Below are 18,754 nucleotides of genomic sequence, written 5' to 3'. Positions count from 1 at the left end.
AACTAGTTTGTAGCTCATTTAAGGCCTACACTGTTTTATTTTAATATTGTTAATACTTTATTATACTTTTTAACACTGTTTTCACAGTAAAATAGCCTATTAGGAGGCTGCAGCTTCTTTTCCAGGAGATGTCTGGCAGACTAGAATTCCACGTTGTATAACCAAGTTAGCAGGTGCTTGTCATTTCAGTTGAAAATAGGTCTGTACCCTGACTGTTGAAAGTAAATTAGAGAGATTCTATTAAAGAGACAGGAACTGTTTCAGGGATAATAGTTTTGAAAATGTGCACAGATAAATTTTAAAATATTTAGGAAATGTCAGCATTAGAAGTGGCTTCAACTATTTGACTATAAAAGGAAGCTGATGAGTATTTTTTCTCCCCTACAATTATAAATAATTTGTTACATCCTATCAGAACTTCTTTGCCTTTCCTTTCTGTGGCAGGGTGCTTGTGCCAAAACAAGGAGATCTGAGTTACTCTGAGTGAGATGAGTTTTAATGTGCAGTAAGCATTTCCAGAAAGTGCTTCTCCTGCTCTCCCCACAGCACCCGCAGACAGCAACAGCAAAATCCTTCCTCTTCAGGAGCGACATCCAGGCAGGGTGACAAAAGGAAAGGGAACACACAAGCCACTGATCCCTGTCCTTAAGTAACACTAAGGCAAAAGGACATTTTCCCAAAGGCCAGCTGCAAGTAAGATCACATTGCCAAGCAGCACCAATATCAGGGCCAAATTCCCCGTCCGCTCTGCTGAGTTCAGACTTTGACCTACAAAGGAAAAGCTGCCTGGCTGAGATCCCTCCAGTCACCTTAAAGAGGTGTTCCCTCATATCCCTTCTCTTCCCCACTCTCTCAGTGTTTCTCTCAAAGGAGGATGAGCCAGATAAAGCCTCACATCCTACAGCCACACCAGGGCTTACGTGGAAAGCCAAGCACACGAGTCGTTCCCCGCAATTTGAGAGAGGCAGTTCATGCGTGCATCACTCCAGGCGTGATTCTATACTTTGCTGGATCAGGACTTAAATGCAATTAATCACACAGCAGGGAAGGATCTCTGAAGAGCATCAACCCAAATGTGTCCTTTCAAGCATTTACTTACAAGCCAGCTGTGGACTAATCAGTCACCAACTGGCTGGTCCACTGGAGATGGTAAAAGTCACCTCCATAGAGATGTGAAAACACATTCAACTTCCAAAAAAAATAAAAAAAAAATCAATAATCAAAGACAAATACACACAAAGGCCCAGTGCTTCCCTGCATCCCTCCCTGCTATTCCTGCACACCAGGAAAGCTCTTGCCTAGGAGAGCAAAGGGACAAGAGCAAACAAGCAGTGCTCACCATGTGCTTGTGTCAGGAAAGCCAACATTTACAGCACACTACAAGTCTGGAGACACAAACAGATAATAACACACTTGACCACTGGTTTGCCACATCTTTTAACCTTTTAAATATTTTGCCCAGCTCTGATGAGCATGAAATGCCAAACTGGAAGGGAAGGAAGGGAAAGAAGAAGGGACAAAGGGCAAATGTCAGTGTCTCCTTTGGCACCGGGTGTCTCCAGATAATGGTCTGGAGCAGCAGAGCTGATTTGCAAGCAAAGGCTTGAAAAGCCCTGCAGCATGTGATCTCTGAAAAAGGAGCCCTGCAGAAGGATGTCTCCTCTGATATGAATGTCCCCTTGGGATGGATATTGCTGGATTGCACATCCAGTACCATTAGAAAACACAAGCATACATTAGGCTGTTTTGAAGCATGTGGTGTGCAATAATTAAGTAATAAAAGTCACCACGGGGGTGATGGAACAAGAAACAGAAGAGTTACTATTTGCATACAGGCTGCTGGTACCCTCCCTCATCATCAAGGATTCTCCAGGCTGCTAAAAGCTGGCAGCTGTCAATTCTGGACCCACTCCCACCATAAACGAAGCACCAGCTCACTCTGTGGCAGGAGGGCTCTTTGCAGAAACAGGTGGAGCTGGTGGCCCAGAAGCAGCCCAGCAGCTGTCCCAAGTCCCCAGAGTCCTGCAGTTGGTCTGGACAGGCAGGGAAAGCACTGACCCTGCTATGGGAGCTGTAGCTGAGGGCTCTGCAGGCTACAGGTGGGAGCAGAGCCACCTGTGTGAGAACTCCACAGCCATCAGCTGCTGCCAAGATGGGAAAAGTCCCTCCTCAGCAAGGTGTGCAATGACAAGGACCAATAAAACTTGAGCTTGAGGTCCTTCATCACCTTCAAGTGTTTGCTTCTGGGGGAAAGGAATAGCAGCAGGATCATGGGAGTTACTGATTCGCTGTCCCTGTCACTGCCAGGTCTGTCTCCCATGGTGGCTGATGAAGTGTCCTCACTTGCAAGGAGCAAGGCTCAACAATTTCAGGCAGCAGCTTTGCCACAAGCTGGTCAGGTTAATGCCAGCTCAGAGCAGCTGAATGGGACACTGGCCAACAAACAAGTGCCTTTTTACTCTTTTTCTAGAACCAGGCTCATGTGCAGCTCCTCCCCTCTGCTGTCTCCTCCTTGCTCCCTGAAATCCTCTTTCAAGGGGCAAATACACCAGCTCTGTGCAGCTGAGGCACCAGACCAGGGCTCAGCATTTTGGCTCCCCTTTCTGCTGCAGACACCTGCCCATCTGCATTGGTTCCATTTTTAGCCCTATTCAGACTGCTTAGGACAGTACTAACTCACCCCAACCATCATCACACCTTTGCAGCCTTTGTTGCACCACATCAGAGAGATTTCAATAGCAAAAGCAGTGTTGTTTTAGCAAAGCACATTTGGCACCCAGGTGTTCTTCCCCTGGAGGGAATCCAGAGCTGCTCCCTTGGGCACCAGCTGGGAAATGCTCTCCTGAAGCTCTATCAGGGCCCAAAGTTGAGCTGCAGCCTGTGGTGCCCTGTGGTCCTTTCAGCACACCAGGGCTCAGACAGAGCTGCTGAAACCTGCCCTGTTAAAGGTTGTGCAAAGAGATGAATTGTTCCTGTCTTTGTTCTGGAGAATGCCTGGCACAGCTTACCCCACATGTGTGCAGGCTGTGGTGTGTTCACTGCAAATGATTGTGGGTTTGAGGTTTCCTAAGGAGGAGAAAGCCTTTCCCAGTGCAAGGCTTTATTCATGTTCTCACCAGTCACTTTTCAGAGCAGAGATGTGAACCAGCACAAGGAGGCAAAGATTACATCTGTGTCTTTTCAACATTTTCCAGGCCTTCCACACCCTTTTTTGACCTCATACAACACAGATACAAGGAACTGTGGATGGAGCAACAGAGAGCCCGGACTGTAGTCCAGCACATGGTGAAGAAAAAGGTGGGAATAGTCCAGCAATGCTTTCCCCTGACGGGCACAGCCCCCACTGTCCTACCCCACAGGGACAGATGAGCAGCTCCCAGCCCTGGGAAGGGCTCTCAGCTGGAAGAACATCCCCCTGACTACTAAAAGGCTGATGGAGCCTAACAAAAATGAGCATCCCCCTGCCAGGAGCCCCACAGGGTGTCCTTTGGACATCAGCTCTGCTCAGGTTACCTGTGCCACTGGCCACAACAAAGGAGCCACCAGCAAATGCTGAAAGGACAGCCCCAGCCCTGAGCCTGGCATGGTGTGGTTGATGCAGCACCCACAGCAGCTGTTGGAGTGTAAGACTGTGCTGTTAAATACACCAACATTGTAATATCATTTAAAAGCAGCCAATGACTTTTATTAGTTAATGGCTCAAAGAAGAGTCGGGCTAATATGGTAATGACCAATTTCAATGGGCTTACTGCCATCACAAACTATGCTTTATAGTTGAAGTGCAGGAATACAGTGTCCTTAATTAGCAGCTATTTTATGAATACACCAGCCTGGGATGTTAGAAAGTGCATCCCTACTTTATCTATTAATGACTGATGTTTTTAATCACTAAGTTGCCTCCATCAAGCTCCCAAAGCCTGCAGCCACCAATTACTGAATTAAGCAACACAAACCTGTGTTTGGTCCTAGACCACAGAGCAGATGGATTCCCAGGGTTTCATGCAGTGGCCAAAACATTCACCAGGTACCTGCACTGGCTTGTGCTGGGATTATCAAGCACAGTGGCCTGCAATTAAACAGGAGAGCCAGGAAACCCCACCATGATGGGAGTGCTGGAAGTGACTTTCCCAGGTAGGGATGAGCCATTACTGCAGCTCAGGGCTTCCAGTGGGCAGCAGTCACCTCCCTGGGATGCTCTTTAATGCAGATACTCAGAGCTGACAGCTGATGGTGTGTTTTAACCATCAGTATTGGCCGCATGGACAAGGAAAACTTCCCAGATCATGCACTTGTGACCATCTGCCCAAAGTGGCTTTTGGCCTCTTCCATCCCAGTCTCACTGCATTGCACGACCCAGAGCTGATGGTGCATGGCTGTGCAGATGTTTGAGCCTGCTCTTGTTCACCTTTGGTTGCAGCCAAGGGAAGTGCAGCTGTTTGAGCCCATTCTTGTTTCCCCTTTGGTTGCAGACTGGTGAAGTGCGTGAGAACCGCACCACGTTCCTGCGCACACACCCGCTGCCCGTGAAGGCGGAGTCCTTCTGGCACCCACAGCGCTTTGAGAAGGTATGGGCCCCCCACATCCCATCCCGTCACCAAAGTCAACTTTTCTGGGCCTCTACAAGCACTTGATTGAAACCAGGGACTTCCTAACCTTGCTCACGTGCCCCAATAACATCCTTAGCACACAAATGAATGAGGCTCTTAACTCAAAGCTCCCCATGACCCAGACCTTAAAATGGTCCCAAATGTGGTCAACCATCAGCCCCTTTTGAACATCAGGGTGGGATATTTTTTGCTGGCCATAAGCCCTGGAAGAGGCAGGAGTTGCCCAGATAATAACATTTTTAAGCTTAATCTCTAACCTGGCCAGACCCTTTGCTTTACAAGTGTCCTACACAAGCAGGACAGTCACACCTGAGTTTTGGGACCCTGCCATTTCATCAGCTCTCACCATAACTCATTTAAACCACACCAGATGTTTCAAAAAGCTTTTCCACCCCAGGATTAGAGCTTTCCAGAAAGCCTGCACTCTTGATACCTCTCTAAACTACCTGATTGACAATATTCACCCTGAGACAAAGCAAAGGTTAGAGATGTGTGTGATACTTCCTTTAATTGATCCAAATAAGAGCCAAGGTGAAGATTTCTTGTTCTGGTGATGGGATCTAAACATCTCCCTGAATTCATCTGTGCAACCTGCTGTGCTGTGGGGTACTTGTAAGAATTCCATTAGCTTTGTTTGTGGTGTAAATTATATGGAAACTTCCAGTGAAGAGCTAGGGGGAATTTTAGATGAGAAGGGGAAATAACTGGACCAGTGGAATGGAAAGGAGACACCAGGAAGTGAAAGCACTGAAACCCTAAAGGGAGTTTGCATGGCCAAAATAAGTTCTGGCATTGATAGATACCACTGCAAAAAGCTCTCAGCTCTCTCTCCCAGCCCTTCTTCTGATGAGGTTATTTTTTTTTTGCTGTTGATTTCTAACCACAGTTTAAATCAGCAAAGAATCCCTGTGATTTCCTGAAGGTAATTTGCTTGTACAAGTTGGAGAGTTTTGCCCAAGAAATGTGCTTTGCAGCACCTTGATGTATTCCTCGACTGTCCTGTCTAAGAGTGCCCGATTAGCATATGTCAGTAATCATTTATCCCCACTGCCTGTCAGCTCGGAGCTGCTGCTGCGGCGATGGCAGCAAGAGAACATGACCGATCGCTGTTAAACAGATTGTGAGAGTCACACGAGATACTGGGGCAAGCCTCCTCTTTAGAGCTCCTCTCACCCCAGACCTTTCCATCACTGTTCATTTTTCAGCCTGGGTTTTGCTTTGTGCTTTCCCTTTTGTTTCATCCATGGCTGCGGTTGGGCTCCTGCCCCGGCCACAGCTCTCAAGCCTCCAAATCCTTCCTTCTTCTCTTTCTCCTTTTTCTTCTTTCTTCCTCTTCCTTCCCTCTGGGGAAGAGGGACAGCTCATTTTGCACAGCCTCTGCAGATTTTCCAAAGTTCTCCTTTACCCTGGAAGGTTTGCCCTTCCCCAGCTGCACATCTAACAGACACAGCCCACATTAGAACTTGGATCAAGGAATTTGTTACTCACTTGACCTTCAGTGCATGGTTTCCTCCATAGAAAAATAACTCCTCTTCAACATCCATAAATGTCTACCCAGTTAAAACCTGGAGGAAGTTAAGGGTTCCCAAAGACATTTGGTGGTCTCTAAACTGTTCTTTAACTACTCCTATAAAGATGGGTTCTACTGAGGCGATGGAATGGTTTTGAAAGCCAGACTGACCTAACCCAGCAACTCCAGGAGTCAATGTCCCAGTCTTTACTGAGGTGACAATTGACCAAAACACTGCCTCTAATCCATGTAACATCCTCATCCTAATGTGCAAGAAGAATATGAAAAGCAACCACAAAAATAACACTACACAGAGAGCTTGTTAGCAAACTCCATCTGCACATTATTTCCTACCAGCTTTTGGTGACTTTGTCCTGCTCTGACCAGTACAGAACATGCTCATGACTTGGGAAATACTCCAGACTCTGGATAAGATTATTCAGAGACTCTATTGCCCTGACCACAGCCTCACTTTAAACTTTATTTCCATGTGATCCAAGGCTGATTTGGGGTGCAGGAGTGTGATATTCTCAAGCCACTCATCTTCTGGTCACTCATTCACCTCATCATCTGGAATAACACCTTTCAGTCTGGCCTGCTCTAGATCTGAGGGGAGCAACACCCAGCCATTGAAAGAGTTATAATCCAAAACAGGGGCAGCAGGAAGGTGAGATTTTGTTCCTTTAGGCCCATAAAAATCATCAAGAAGAATTTTTTTATTTCCACCATGACCCCTAACAGAGAGCTGCAGAAATTGGGCATGGATATCTCTGCTGGCTCTTTAACTGGGCTTTCCATTCAGTCCCTGGCACCATGAAAGCTCACCCAAGAAGTGGAAGAGAAGAAAATAAAGGAGCTTTTTCCTCCCCACTAATTGCATCTGCTTGCTCCCTGCACTGCCAGAGCTGCATGACATTACACAGTCATTCAGTCAGTAAAGTATAGACAAATTGACTATATTTTCGTTTGGATTTAGGTTTCAGCCCCACTGCTTTAGAATAATGGCCCACACTGTTAAACTAACAGGGTGATTTACAGGCTCTCCAGCACCAGGTGCTCCTGCTCTGTCACCTCTGCAGGGCTGACCTGGCCTGTGGTCTCCTGGGGTCCCCAGCTCACCAAGACAAACAGGTCACAGGGAGCCATTCCTGTCCTGATGGGCAGTTCATTAGGGAAAGATGCTGCATTTAAGTGGGTTTTTTGTATGTTTTTTTTTTTTTAACTAAACCAAGCAGATGTTAACTCCTTATTCACATCAGCAAGATGGTTCTACTGCCCTCCTCTTCCTCAAAGCAAACAGCCTCTGCCTTGCTTTGCCTGCAGTGACAATTCCAGGGCTCAGGTTTTGCCAGCATGGCTGGGACTGTGCACCAAAACTTAATTTATTTGTAGATGTGGGACTACATTTCCTGGGGACTGTACTCTCAGGCACCCAGCATGGACATAAATCACAGAATGGTTTGGGTTGGAAACAGACCTTGAAGATCATTTCATTCCAACCCCCCTGCCATGAGCAGACATCTTCCACTGGACCAGATAGCTCAGAGCTCCATCCAGCCTGGCCTGGAACACATCCAGGGATGGGGCAGCCACAGCTTCCCTGGACAACCTGTTTCAATGCCTCACCACCCTCACAGGGAAATTTTTTTCCAGTATCTAATCTAAAGCTACTCTCTTTCAATTTGAACCCATTCTTCCTTGTCCTGTCATCCCAGGCTCTTACAGTCTTTCCCCATCTTTCCTGTAAGTTCCCTTCAGGTCACCCCAAACCCTTCTCTTTTCCAGACTGAACAATCCCAATTCTCTTGGCCTCCTGTCCCCTGTGTTCAGTGGATATGTCCTGTCCCTGTGTCACTCCTCACCTGCTGGCTCAGGCAGAATTGTATCAGCCAAACTCTGGAAAGGACATTGCTGCCCAAATGCAGCATCTCCACCTGTGCCAGGCTGGGATGAGGCTCCAGTCACCTCCATCTGAATGTCTGACAGTCACTATCCAAACCAGTAAGTCAATGCTGGCCACCCCCAACGTATTTCCAGAGCTCCATCAAGCCAAGAAGGATTCAGGATAGCAACAAAGCAGCAACACGGGACAGAATTCACCAATGTGTCAAAACAGATCCTCCTGTCACTGACACACACCAGGGTTCTTCCTTTGCTCATTAGAGAATCCCAGCTCACAGAGACACTCAGGTGGTTTGTTTACTTGACCAAGAAAGAGCAAGGAAAGAAAATGCAGCAACTTTGGACAAGACTTTTGTGCGCTGGCGCCCCGAGCAGATGAAACGCGCAATATGAATAAGCGATAAGCAATTGACGAGCAAGTGTTCGGGTACCTTGGCAAAAGACTTAATTTGCAACCTGGCACAAAATCAAAGGCTCTGTCAACGGCTGAGCGGCTCTCCCGCGTATGCCTTGCATTACCTGGGAAAGCTCTGTCAGGTAAATTTCCACTGAAAGTAATTAGAGGAATCCCCACTGTATAAACTTTGCAGCAAAAATTCTGGGCTCCAGAATTTGATTCTCACCAGGGATCTGATATCTGCTCACAGCCTGATCCTTCGTCAGAATTAACAGTTGAGGTTTAACACGTACACACAAAAATGTTCCGCATTTCTTTTTAATGCCTTACCTCTATTTTTGTCTATAGAGCTGAACTGACAAGCACAGCTCATGTAATCTTGCAGCTGTTGTCTTGTCAGAAAAGCCACAGATTCTGCTTAAATAACCTGGGCTTGATACACACAGCACACAGGGCTGGCTGTTCAGGTGCAGCATTGGTCCTCCTGGGTTTGAGGGCAAAAAAAACTTCTGGAACTTGGAGTGTTATAAAACTCCTCTCCTGGGGCCTAAATAGTGCTTAAAAAATAAAGCAATAAGTTCAAGAGCTTCCTGTCACCACACTACCAGATCAATCCTCCCTTCAGCTGGGATTTTGGCTGACCAAAAAGAATTAAAATCAGTGTCAGCTGATGGTTGTTCAGTGGCCCAAGTGACACAAGCTGGTGGCTGCCAGCCCTGCAGTAACAACCCAAAGCAGCAGCACTGGCCTGTGGCAGGCACAATGCAAACAGAGACCACAACACCCTGCAGGGTTCCAAACAGGCAGCACAGCCCCTGCTGCCCTGGGCATGGTCCCTGGACATCTCCTCTGGGGCCACATCAGAGATGTCACCTCCCACCCCACAGCCCTTCCATGGCTACCTGCAGGCTCTGGGCCCCTGTCACCATCACTACATTTCCTTGCAGCTTCTGGAGGTTTTCTCGTTTTGCCTCCACAGCCAAAGGTTCCAGCAATACTATTGTTCAAATCACAGAAAAGCATTTTTGTGATCCAGATTTTCCCACTAGCCCTTGTGCCCTGGACACTCAACCTCTCATCCCACCCAGTGCTGCCCTCTGTCACAGAATATTTTGGCTTGGAAGGAACCTTTAAGGGCCATCTAATCCAGTTCCCCTCACAGGGAGCAGGGACATCCTCAAGCAGATTGTGTTTCTCAGAGCCCATCCAACCTGACCTTGAATGTTCCAGAGATGGAGCATCCACCACCTCTCTGGGCAACATGTCCAAGTATTTCAACATCCTCATTGTAAAAAAAACTTCTTATATCTTATCCCAATTGACCTTCTCTTAGTAAAAACCATTACCTGCCATGCTCAGCACTTCCTTGTGTCTCCCTCAGAGACAGAGTGACCATCACTCCTCTGTCATTTCTATTGCTCTGGACATCTCCTGATTAACACAGGAAAACAAAAAAAACTCTGTCCTGTGCAGCTTTACAGCCTAGCTCATCTCCAGGGCAGGCTCCACCTACAACCAAGCCACAGTATTCAAAAGCAGCACAAGGAACAGTTGGCAACCAATTCCCATTGCTCTTCTGGAGATTCTCACCCACGAGGGAGCAGGTTTTGGGTGCTCAAAGCTTGTGGCAGGGTGAAACCACACACGCTGTGTTGGGTTATGGATGAGCACCTGCCATTGCTCCCAGTACACAGCTCCATGGAAATGCTTTTAACACGGATTTGGGGTTTCATTCATGGCCCTGTGGTGACTTCTGCAGAGATGCTATTTATCAAGACAACTTTAAGTAAAACTCTTCCCTGGCATGAAAAGTGTCAGGATTCAGATGTCAAGAACATGAGGTCAGTATGAAAGCTGCTAGCTCTGGTCTGACCCTGAAACATCTGCCAGGGAGGTGGGGGGCACACACCAGGTTACAGCTGCAGCAGGTTAATTCTTCTTTCCTCATGCTGTTGTCCAGACCAAATGACCAGTGAACCCCAGCAAATATCTGTGGCCATTATTTTCAGGAAGGGAAAAAAAAAACCCCAACCCAAATCACCATGGGACATTAAAGACAGCAGCCCAAAATTGCCAAGCACTGTTTGTAACCTTCCTGGGCTTGAAGCAAATAAAGATCATTTAGCCCAGGCTCCCTTGTCCTGCATTTCCCTCTGTTCTTAGAAAGGTAGGGAGAGAAAAATCAACCCCATTCATTAAGTCAGCTAAGCATTCTCCTGGCAGGAAAAGCCACATTATTTGTAACCCTAATAATCCAACACTCACCTCTGAACACAGCTCATCTTGGACAGAATAATGTCTGTTTTAAAAGTACCTGCCTCTCTCTAACTTGTCATGGCATTTGTTGACAACCCTATTGAAAGCCGCTCTCGATGCGGCTGTGAAGGATCTTTCAGCACCTCTTTCTCTTTCCTAGACAGTTTTTGAAAGGGAGGGGAGAAAAAGAAAAAAGCCATCAATACAGAAGGAAAAAGGCATCAGCAGCCAACATCGGCTGATGAAGCGCCTCACCTGGGCCCCCAGCACACCGCCTCCAATTAAATCAAAATGGTTTGTTTTTAATGGTCTTTTACACTGACAAGTGGGCTATCATTCCAGGCCTAGAGAGCTGTCAGGGAGCCGAGGCAAATCCTCCGTTGATAATGCCCAATGCTTCCAATTAGGAGCGGAGGCCGCTGCTGGCGCTCTAACGATTCCCCAGCCTCCCCCAAGGCCCCTTCGGCGCTCGCTGTTTGCTCCCCGCTCTTCCTCCGCCACAAATTACTGACACAAAACGGAGGCGCCCCGGTGCCTCCTCACCACGCCGGGCCCCGGCCCTGTTGGATTTAATGAGGCGATGGAAGTTTTTTGCGGATCTTTTCGCTAAATTCTTTTCTTGTTTGACAGCTGCTTGAGTGTTGACCTTATAAAAGATTTAGTGTTTCTCATTATTTTCTGTCAAGCTTTACAAGCGGTGGCTCTCGCGGAAAAAAAAAATCATTTGCATCCCGATGTGCGCGCGCGCGGGGTTGGGGTTTTTTTATTTTATTTTTATTATTATTTTGTCTGTACAGGGATGCTCGGCGTGCTGAGCGTCAGTGTCTGCACCCTACCTCTCTGTATTGTTTATTTTACTCCCTCCCTTTCCTGAAAAAAAAAAAATAAAAATCCACCGTTTTGTGTTGTTTTGGCAGAGAAAAAAAAAAAAAAAAAAAGAAAAGAAAAAAAAAGAAAAAAAGCCCCAGGATTTGTTAGACTCCTGTAAATGAAGGAGGGTTTGGGAAAGAAAAGAAAAATAAAAAGAAGAGAGATTGGTTTCCTGTAAAGTGAGCACAGGAAAGTGTTTTGTCACCCGCTAAAAGGATTCGATCAAATGGATGATGGAGGAACATGGCTGAGTCCCAGTGCAGCTTTGTTGTTAAAGTGAAAAATGCTGCAAGGCTGGGGAGCTGCCTGGGAGCCAGGTGGGCAGAGCCACGCAGGTACTGGGAGAGGAACAGGGACAGCCACGTCCCCATGGATCCTTCCAGGCTGGGAGGAGAGCCTGGTGCTGTTCATTACTCGCTTCAGGCCTTTCCGTGGGTTCTCTCGTCACCACAAACCATTCAATGCAGCTCTAGTAACTAAAACTCCCCCCATAAGCTGAGTTTAGTTTGCACCCAGGTGTGCTCCCAGGGCCCAGCAGCTATGGAGCCCACAAAACCCTGCTTGCTCTCTGGGGTTTGCCACCATCAGGGGAGCTCTAACTTCCCTGCTTGGCCTTTCTGCATCTCACATGCAATCTATCAGCCCTCAATTACACATCTGCCTTAATGTATCCTCCAATTTAATGCATTATTATAACTGTGAAACCTTAAAGATAATGCCCCCCAAACACATATTTAAGTTTTAGGAGTGGTAATTATTTTTCTTCCCCCTCTAATTCTGTGAAGCAAACACTGACCTCACAATGTCCCAGCTGCAAGGGTGCTGCAGGCTTTCATTTGTCACTAACAAATGCAATGAAGAGCAGCAAAGCATTGCTCCTCAGCAGCAGCTGGAGCCCATGGCAGCTCCATCATCCTGCAAGGAAAACCTTTCAGCTTTTTCCTACAAACCATATTCCTGTCCTGCTGCAGCCAGTGCTCCAAACACAATCCTGGCATAACCACCCATAACTGCAGCAGAGTAATGACAGAGATCATCAGCTGTCTCTAGAGGAGGTACCTTTGGGTTCATCATTTAAAATATGAATTAGAAGAACCAGAGATGAGGATTCATCACTGGCATTGACTGCTCAACTCCAGTGTCTGTGATAATAAGACCTTTGACCCAAGGCCACCCTCATCTGGACTCTAATGACTGGGAGGGTTTCTCATTTATTATAACAGCACTTGCCCCTGTCCTGCACCTGGTGCCTCCCACTCACTCCTGATGAGGGCAGGAACTGGCATCCCTCAACTTCCTCAAGGCTCTGCTCACCTCAATCACTGCCAGTTGTGGCTCAGTGGGACCTTTCTCACCCAGGAGCTTTGTACCAAGATAAGAGTGAATGAACTGCTGTTTCCTCTCCTGTAGCATCAGCACCATCCCAGGCAGAAATGTCCCTGTGCCCAGCTCCCAGCACCGCTGGATGAGGGAGCACAACAGGAAGGCAGAGGCACATTCAATGAGAATTCAATGAGAAGCAGCTCAGCTGTCCTTACCTGCAAGCACTGGATTTTTTCTACCAATCCCAGCTCCAAGGGGAAAACTGCTGCATCTTTAATGGCAGGATGGAGTTGGACCAACCAGGGATTGTCCCTGCCAGCTCTCTGGGGTTACCCACCAACTTCAGCAGCCCCTGGTTCTGCCTTCCACACCTCTCCCTCCCCAAGAGGGGTTTTATCACTGCTATTTGTGAGAAAGCAAAAACATCCAGAAACAGCTGTCTGAAGTTAGGCACTCAAATGCATATTTAAGTACCTGAATGCCTTCCTCCAGAGAGGGGGAATAGCTAAATATGCTTTGTTTGTCTTGATTAATGAGATCACTAGCAAGCTTTTCAGGGCAAAGACTGCTCTGTATTTTTACATATGCAAAACCTGACATCCAGCCAGGCTGAGCAGGGTGGGGGAAGCGGGAGGCAGCTCAGCACAGCCACACGAGGCAGATGTATGGCACAGGGAATTGTGCTGGGGCAGGCAGAGCCCGTGGCCCCCCATGGAAAATGCTCCAGTCTCAGTCACTGAATCTCCTGTGCAGGTTTGCTGCCCACAGCTGTGTGTGAGCCCCACTGCTCACCCCAAAGGGTCCTGGGACCTTTCTATCCCCAGATTACTTCCCTTTTGATTATTATTATGGGTATTTTTTTATCCTGTCCCTACTCAAAGGTGATTCCTGGGGAGCTGCTGCTTCTGTGTTTTTAGGGATGGTCGTGTAAGAGCCCCTGACCTCACCAGGGACTCCTCTTGGAGCTCTGAGCCCTTCCTGGCCCCTCAGTGAAGCACCCAGGTCCTGTGTTGTAGAAAACAAGTCATATTTATTTCAGGACCCACCTCAGGGCATGGCAGCCTTTGAAAATGTCAGACAACAAACACACCACAATAAAATTATAGGGTTTTGTTGCTAGAGCAGAATAAGAGTCTCCTGAAGTCAATCAGAAAGCTACTCCTTGTTTTAAGCAGGTTAAGTGTTTAACTTCAGCTGGAGCAGCGTTTCCCAATCAGGCCAAAGCCCTTGTGCAATCTGCAGTCTCCTCCCTGTCTGTACTTCAACCTATTTTCTGTGGCTGGCTCCTGGCTGTAACCAATCCTCTCTCTGCTCCTTTCCTCACAGGCTGAGCCTCATCTCAGGACTTTTCCAGACCCTGAGTCCCGTAAAAAGGCTCTCAGTGCCTCCCATTGAGGAGTGCCTGTGAGTGGTCCCTTTCCTCAGAGGGCCCCACAGCAAGGACCGTGCTGGGCACAGCCCTCAGACCCCAGGATTTCACATGCAATAGACTTTCTCTCAGGTTTTACAGAGTTATGCTAATGCAGATATAGCCAAATAAATCATAAATATAAGAAGAACAATTCTGTCTCAGTCTGTTTATTGCTCCGTGTCAGGTGCACAGCACAATTCTCACAATACTCAGGAACAGGGCAGTGCTTACACCAGCACAGCCCCACAGGAGGGCAGGACAGGCTCCTTCCCTGCTGGCTCTGGACAAATAGAGTGGATGCAGCCATATCCTAGCTGGTATCAAATCTGTAATATCTCATCAGTCCTCATTTCTTTGCCAAAAAAACCTTCCCATCAGTGTCTGATTCAGCAAAGCCCTTGCCTGTGTGAAGGAATTCAAACACCTGCCAAGCTGGGGGCTCACCACAGGCAATGCCTCTGCTTCATGGTGGCTCCACACTCACCCTCCAATAGCTGCCTCAGGGCTGAGCCTCTCCAAGCACTCACTGAACAAACTCAAACCTTACCAACACCAACTCAGCATCACAGCACCCAAACCTACAGGTGACCACACAGGTTCAGCCAGGAACCAGCACATTTGGAATCCACCTTCCCCCAACAGAGCACTTCACTTCAAATACCACTAGGTTAAAAGTGCCATTATTTAAAATGTGGATCTCCATTATTGCTAAAGGAATAATTAATAACACTTATGTAGTCTGTTCCTGACATCTACCATTACAGCTCAGAGTTTACCAGCTTTTTAAGTCAAATTATCTCCCAGTTTTCACATTCACCCTCCCACTGGCACTTGGAGAGCTCAGGTGTGTTCACTCCAGAGCTCTGGGAGGTGACATCTGCTGGGCAGTCCCAACTACATCCTGAGCTCAGGTGGATGTGCCAGCATAATTTTGCCCCCCACACCTTGGCACTGGGATTAACCCAGCCCTACACAAAGCCACCAGCAGCCAAAAGACATGAAGAACCCGTCCTGAGCTCAGGGCTCATTGCTCCTCAGATTTCCAGCCAAACCTCAAAAAGAAGAGCTCTTTAGAACATTACATTGCCCAAGACAAAACAACAAAGCAAACAGCAAGGGCAGATTTCTTACCCCACAGGACAATGGTGGCTCACCAGTACCTGCTCCAGCACTTCCCACACCCCTTCCTTAGGGCAGCTTGTACCTCACCCTGCCCTTTCATAAGGAAGGAGCTGTAACAAACTCCACCCTGCCCACACCTGAGCTGAGGGAGGAACAAAATCACCTGCTCCACACCAGGAAAACCCTGCTATGTGTTTGCCTCTTTTTAGTACAGGTCTCTAAGTAAAACCCATCTAAACTCATGAGGGGGATAACAGCAGGGCTCGCCAAGCTGGCAGAGGTGGATTATAACCAAAGACCTTTCCCACCTCCTCAGGGAGGGAGGAAGCTGAGCCTTAAATGACTTGTCTTGCTAAAAATGACACTGTTTATGAGAGTGTGAGAAACCCAGGCATGAGGTTTGTCCTTCTGCCTGCTGGGAGCCACATCCAGCTCTCAGCCCAGCCACAGCGTCTGTGTCCTCCTGCAGCAGCCTCTGAGGTCCCTGGGGTGTGCTCAGGGAAGGAAGCACCTCCAGAATGTCCTGCCTGGCTGGGAAGGGCTGGCACAGAACGCTGTGAACCAAGCCCCTGTAGAGCCGCTGGCTGGGACAGGCTCAGGGAACAGCAAAGAGAACAGAAACCCGAAAATCATCAGATAAATAAAGTGCGTGCAGGAGACACCTCTCAGTGCAGCTCAGAGCCCACAGATCTGCCCCACTGCCATCGAAATGCTGGGCGAGGTCGTGTCCCAAATGTCCCCAGCGTGGCAGCTCGGAGGGGCAGGGCGGAGCATCCCTGTCCCTGCAGCCCCCCGCACCCGACCCTGCCCGTCCCGAGCCGTGAACCAGCGGGTCCCGCTGCCCCCGGGCCGGCTGAGCCCCGTGCGGGGTCCCGGTCCCCCCGCCGCCCCCGCTCCTTGTCCTGCAGTGACACCCACCGGTAACGGGGCTCCGCCGCTGCTGCAGCTTCCCCAGCCGGCTCCTCCCCGGCTCGGCCGCCCCCGGCCGCCTGTCCTCCCCCTTTCTGCCGCTTGTCCCCCAGCCCAGCCCTCCTCTCGCTCCTGACCATGCGTTCGTTTCCTTACCGGAGCATCCCAGCGGAGCCCGTCCCTGCCGAGCATCCCTCGCTGCGCCCGCTGGGCACGGCCTGCCCGAGCACCCAGCCGGCCTTCAGGAGGAGATTGGGTGCAGCAGAACCTCCGGGGATCCTCCCTCAGCCAGTCCCTTCCAGGACACCGGGCTGTGCATCGCCAGCAGATATTTCTGGATTAACTCTTGCTCAGTCCCCACAGCTCAGCATCCCCTGGCGCAGCTGGGGAAGGGGTCCCGCAGCCAAAGCCTCAGGCTCAGCCCTGTCCCTCGGCCCCAAGGCCAAACCTGCACTGGTGACAGGAACCAGGAGAGCCCAGCCCTGTCCATCAGCAGCACCCAAGGGGGTGGCATGAACAGCAACTCCCAAAGCTGTCCCAGTCCTAAATCCACCCCTGGTTTGTGACTGAGGCTTGTGAGGAGGTGACTGTAAATGCAGTTGGCATCAGGGATCTCTTGACTGATGTGTTTGTAAACAGGAGCAGCCTGAAAATCAGGGTTTAGGGGCAGACACACAGAGGGAAGGAGTGTGCACTGCTCAGTGGTCTGTGCACAGGATTTCCTGTCTGTGCTGGGAGCCACAGAAAAATCATTGGAATCCCACTTGTCCAGGGTCTGGTTATGTAGGAGGGACACCACATATGAGCAGAATGGGGCACATTTCTGCCTTGGGGAGTCTAGTTCTGAAATAATAGCATTAATAATAATAATTTTAGAATTTTTAGAATTTTTAGAATTTAAAGTAATAATAATAATTTTAGTGTCATTAGAAGATGAGTGGCAGTACATCTGTAGCTGCTGGGAGCCCTGAGTACGGCTTAGGAGTGACACATCTGTCCCCAGGGCCTTGGCTGGGCATGGCACAATTCAGAACCTGCTCTGGGATGAGGATTGTACCCCACACACAAATACGTCCTGAAATCTTGCACATCATCAGGAAGTCGGTCTAATCTGGGGATTTCCTTGTAGTTATTTGAAGGCAGGTGCTTTATTCAAGAGCAAGACTCACCAGCCCAAACCTTTCCCTGCATGGCTGATCCAAATCCTGATTCTGATCTCACTCCCAGCCCTGCTGCCTTTTCCAGTCCTGCTCCTGGTCCCAAATACAACCTCAGCACTCATCCTGATCCCAGTGCAAATTTCCAACCCAAACGTGGTCTCCTGGTTGAACTGGGAGGCTGCCAGAGCCCGAGAACCAACACAAACACTGCAAGGAGCTGGCAAACCCCATCGGTGTCTTGGCACCATTTCTCACCAGGACCAGTTCCTGCACATCCACTGCTCTGGTGCAGCCCAAAGAGACATTTGGCCCAGCCTTGTGGATGGTGGACACTGCAAAACCGACCTGGTCCCCGGTCCCGGGTCTCTGTGCTGGGAGGGAGGCAGGGCAGAGCATCAGCAGAGACTCCTCACCCAGGGACAGGGAGGATGAGCAGCCCCCAGCACGGGCGTGTTTTATCCCCGAGGTTTGGGCACGCTGGGACTGGGACTGATTTTGTTCCTGGGCTTGTCCTCCTCTAAAGTTCTTTTGTTCCACTGCCCCGATCGCAGCCGGCCCCGAGCGTGCAGGGCCGAGGGCAGGAGGTGCTGGGGGCCCTGCCTGCGCCGCTGCCCGACAGCTGGCAGCCGGGCTTCCCCAGGGGGGCTCTCCCCTCCTTGGTCGCCTCCAAGCTGCCAGCCAAGGGCGGTTTTGGAAGAGGGACAAGATGCAGCTGACTGGCCGGGAAGGTGGAGAACAGAAGAAATCGAGTATTTGAGAAATAACCAGTGACATCGCTTTAAAGTGACGCCGCTTCACGCACCCGGGTGTGGACGTTTTCCTATCGCCGCGGCGAAGGGTCTATCCACGGGAAAAGCCCCTAAATAAACCCTCGAGGAGAGAGCAGCCAGTCTGACCGCGAGGAAGGTGGGAATCCTGCGTGAGCCTGTCCCTCTCCAGCCTGGGAGAACAACAATAGCAGACCCCGCGACGGGGCGGGAGGGAGGAAAGTTGGTGTCTCCGGCAGAAACAGGCAGGACGGGGCAGCCCTGCCTGAGGCCATCGGGTTTTTATTTAAAATGCTATTGACGGCAGAAAAATCCGCTCTGAGTGCGGTCCCTTCCCAGTTGCACCAGTAGGTCCTGCCGGGAGCAGGCAGAGCGGGCAGAGCGCTGCCCGGTCCCCGCCGCCCCGGCAGCGCTGGGCAGGAGCCGCGGCTCCCCGGCGTCCCCGTGGACGTCTCGGCTCGGCCACAACCGATTTCCAGGGCATGCAACGAAATTCGCAGCTCCGAAGCTCATCTCGGGC

The 18,754-nt window shown here is 49.5% G+C and overlaps 1 protein-coding gene across 1 annotated transcript in view; it reads left to right on the top strand.

The window, feature by feature from the left end:
- Nucleotides 1-14,392, top strand: part of CFAP77 (cilia and flagella associated protein 77) — a 56,926-nt gene extending 42,534 nt beyond the window's left edge. The window contains exons 4-6 of the mRNA XM_058853827.1: nucleotides 3,195-3,297; nucleotides 4,470-4,565; nucleotides 14,192-14,392. Of these exons, the coding sequence (XP_058709810.1) occupies nucleotides 3,195-3,297; nucleotides 4,470-4,565; nucleotides 14,192-14,260 (268 nt within the window). The 3' untranslated portion in view covers nucleotides 14,261-14,392. The remainder of the gene's footprint in view (nucleotides 1-3,194; nucleotides 3,298-4,469; nucleotides 4,566-14,191) is intronic.
- The last annotated feature ends 4,362 nt before the right edge of the window (nucleotides 14,393-18,754 follow it).

This window comes from Poecile atricapillus, chromosome 20, assembly GCF_030490865.1.
Source record: "Poecile atricapillus isolate bPoeAtr1 chromosome 20, bPoeAtr1.hap1, whole genome shotgun sequence".
Lineage (NCBI taxonomy): Eukaryota > Metazoa > Chordata > Aves > Passeriformes > Paridae > Poecile > Poecile atricapillus.
Note: the sequence above shows the minus strand (reverse complement) of the source record. Positions and strands in the feature narration are given on the sequence as shown.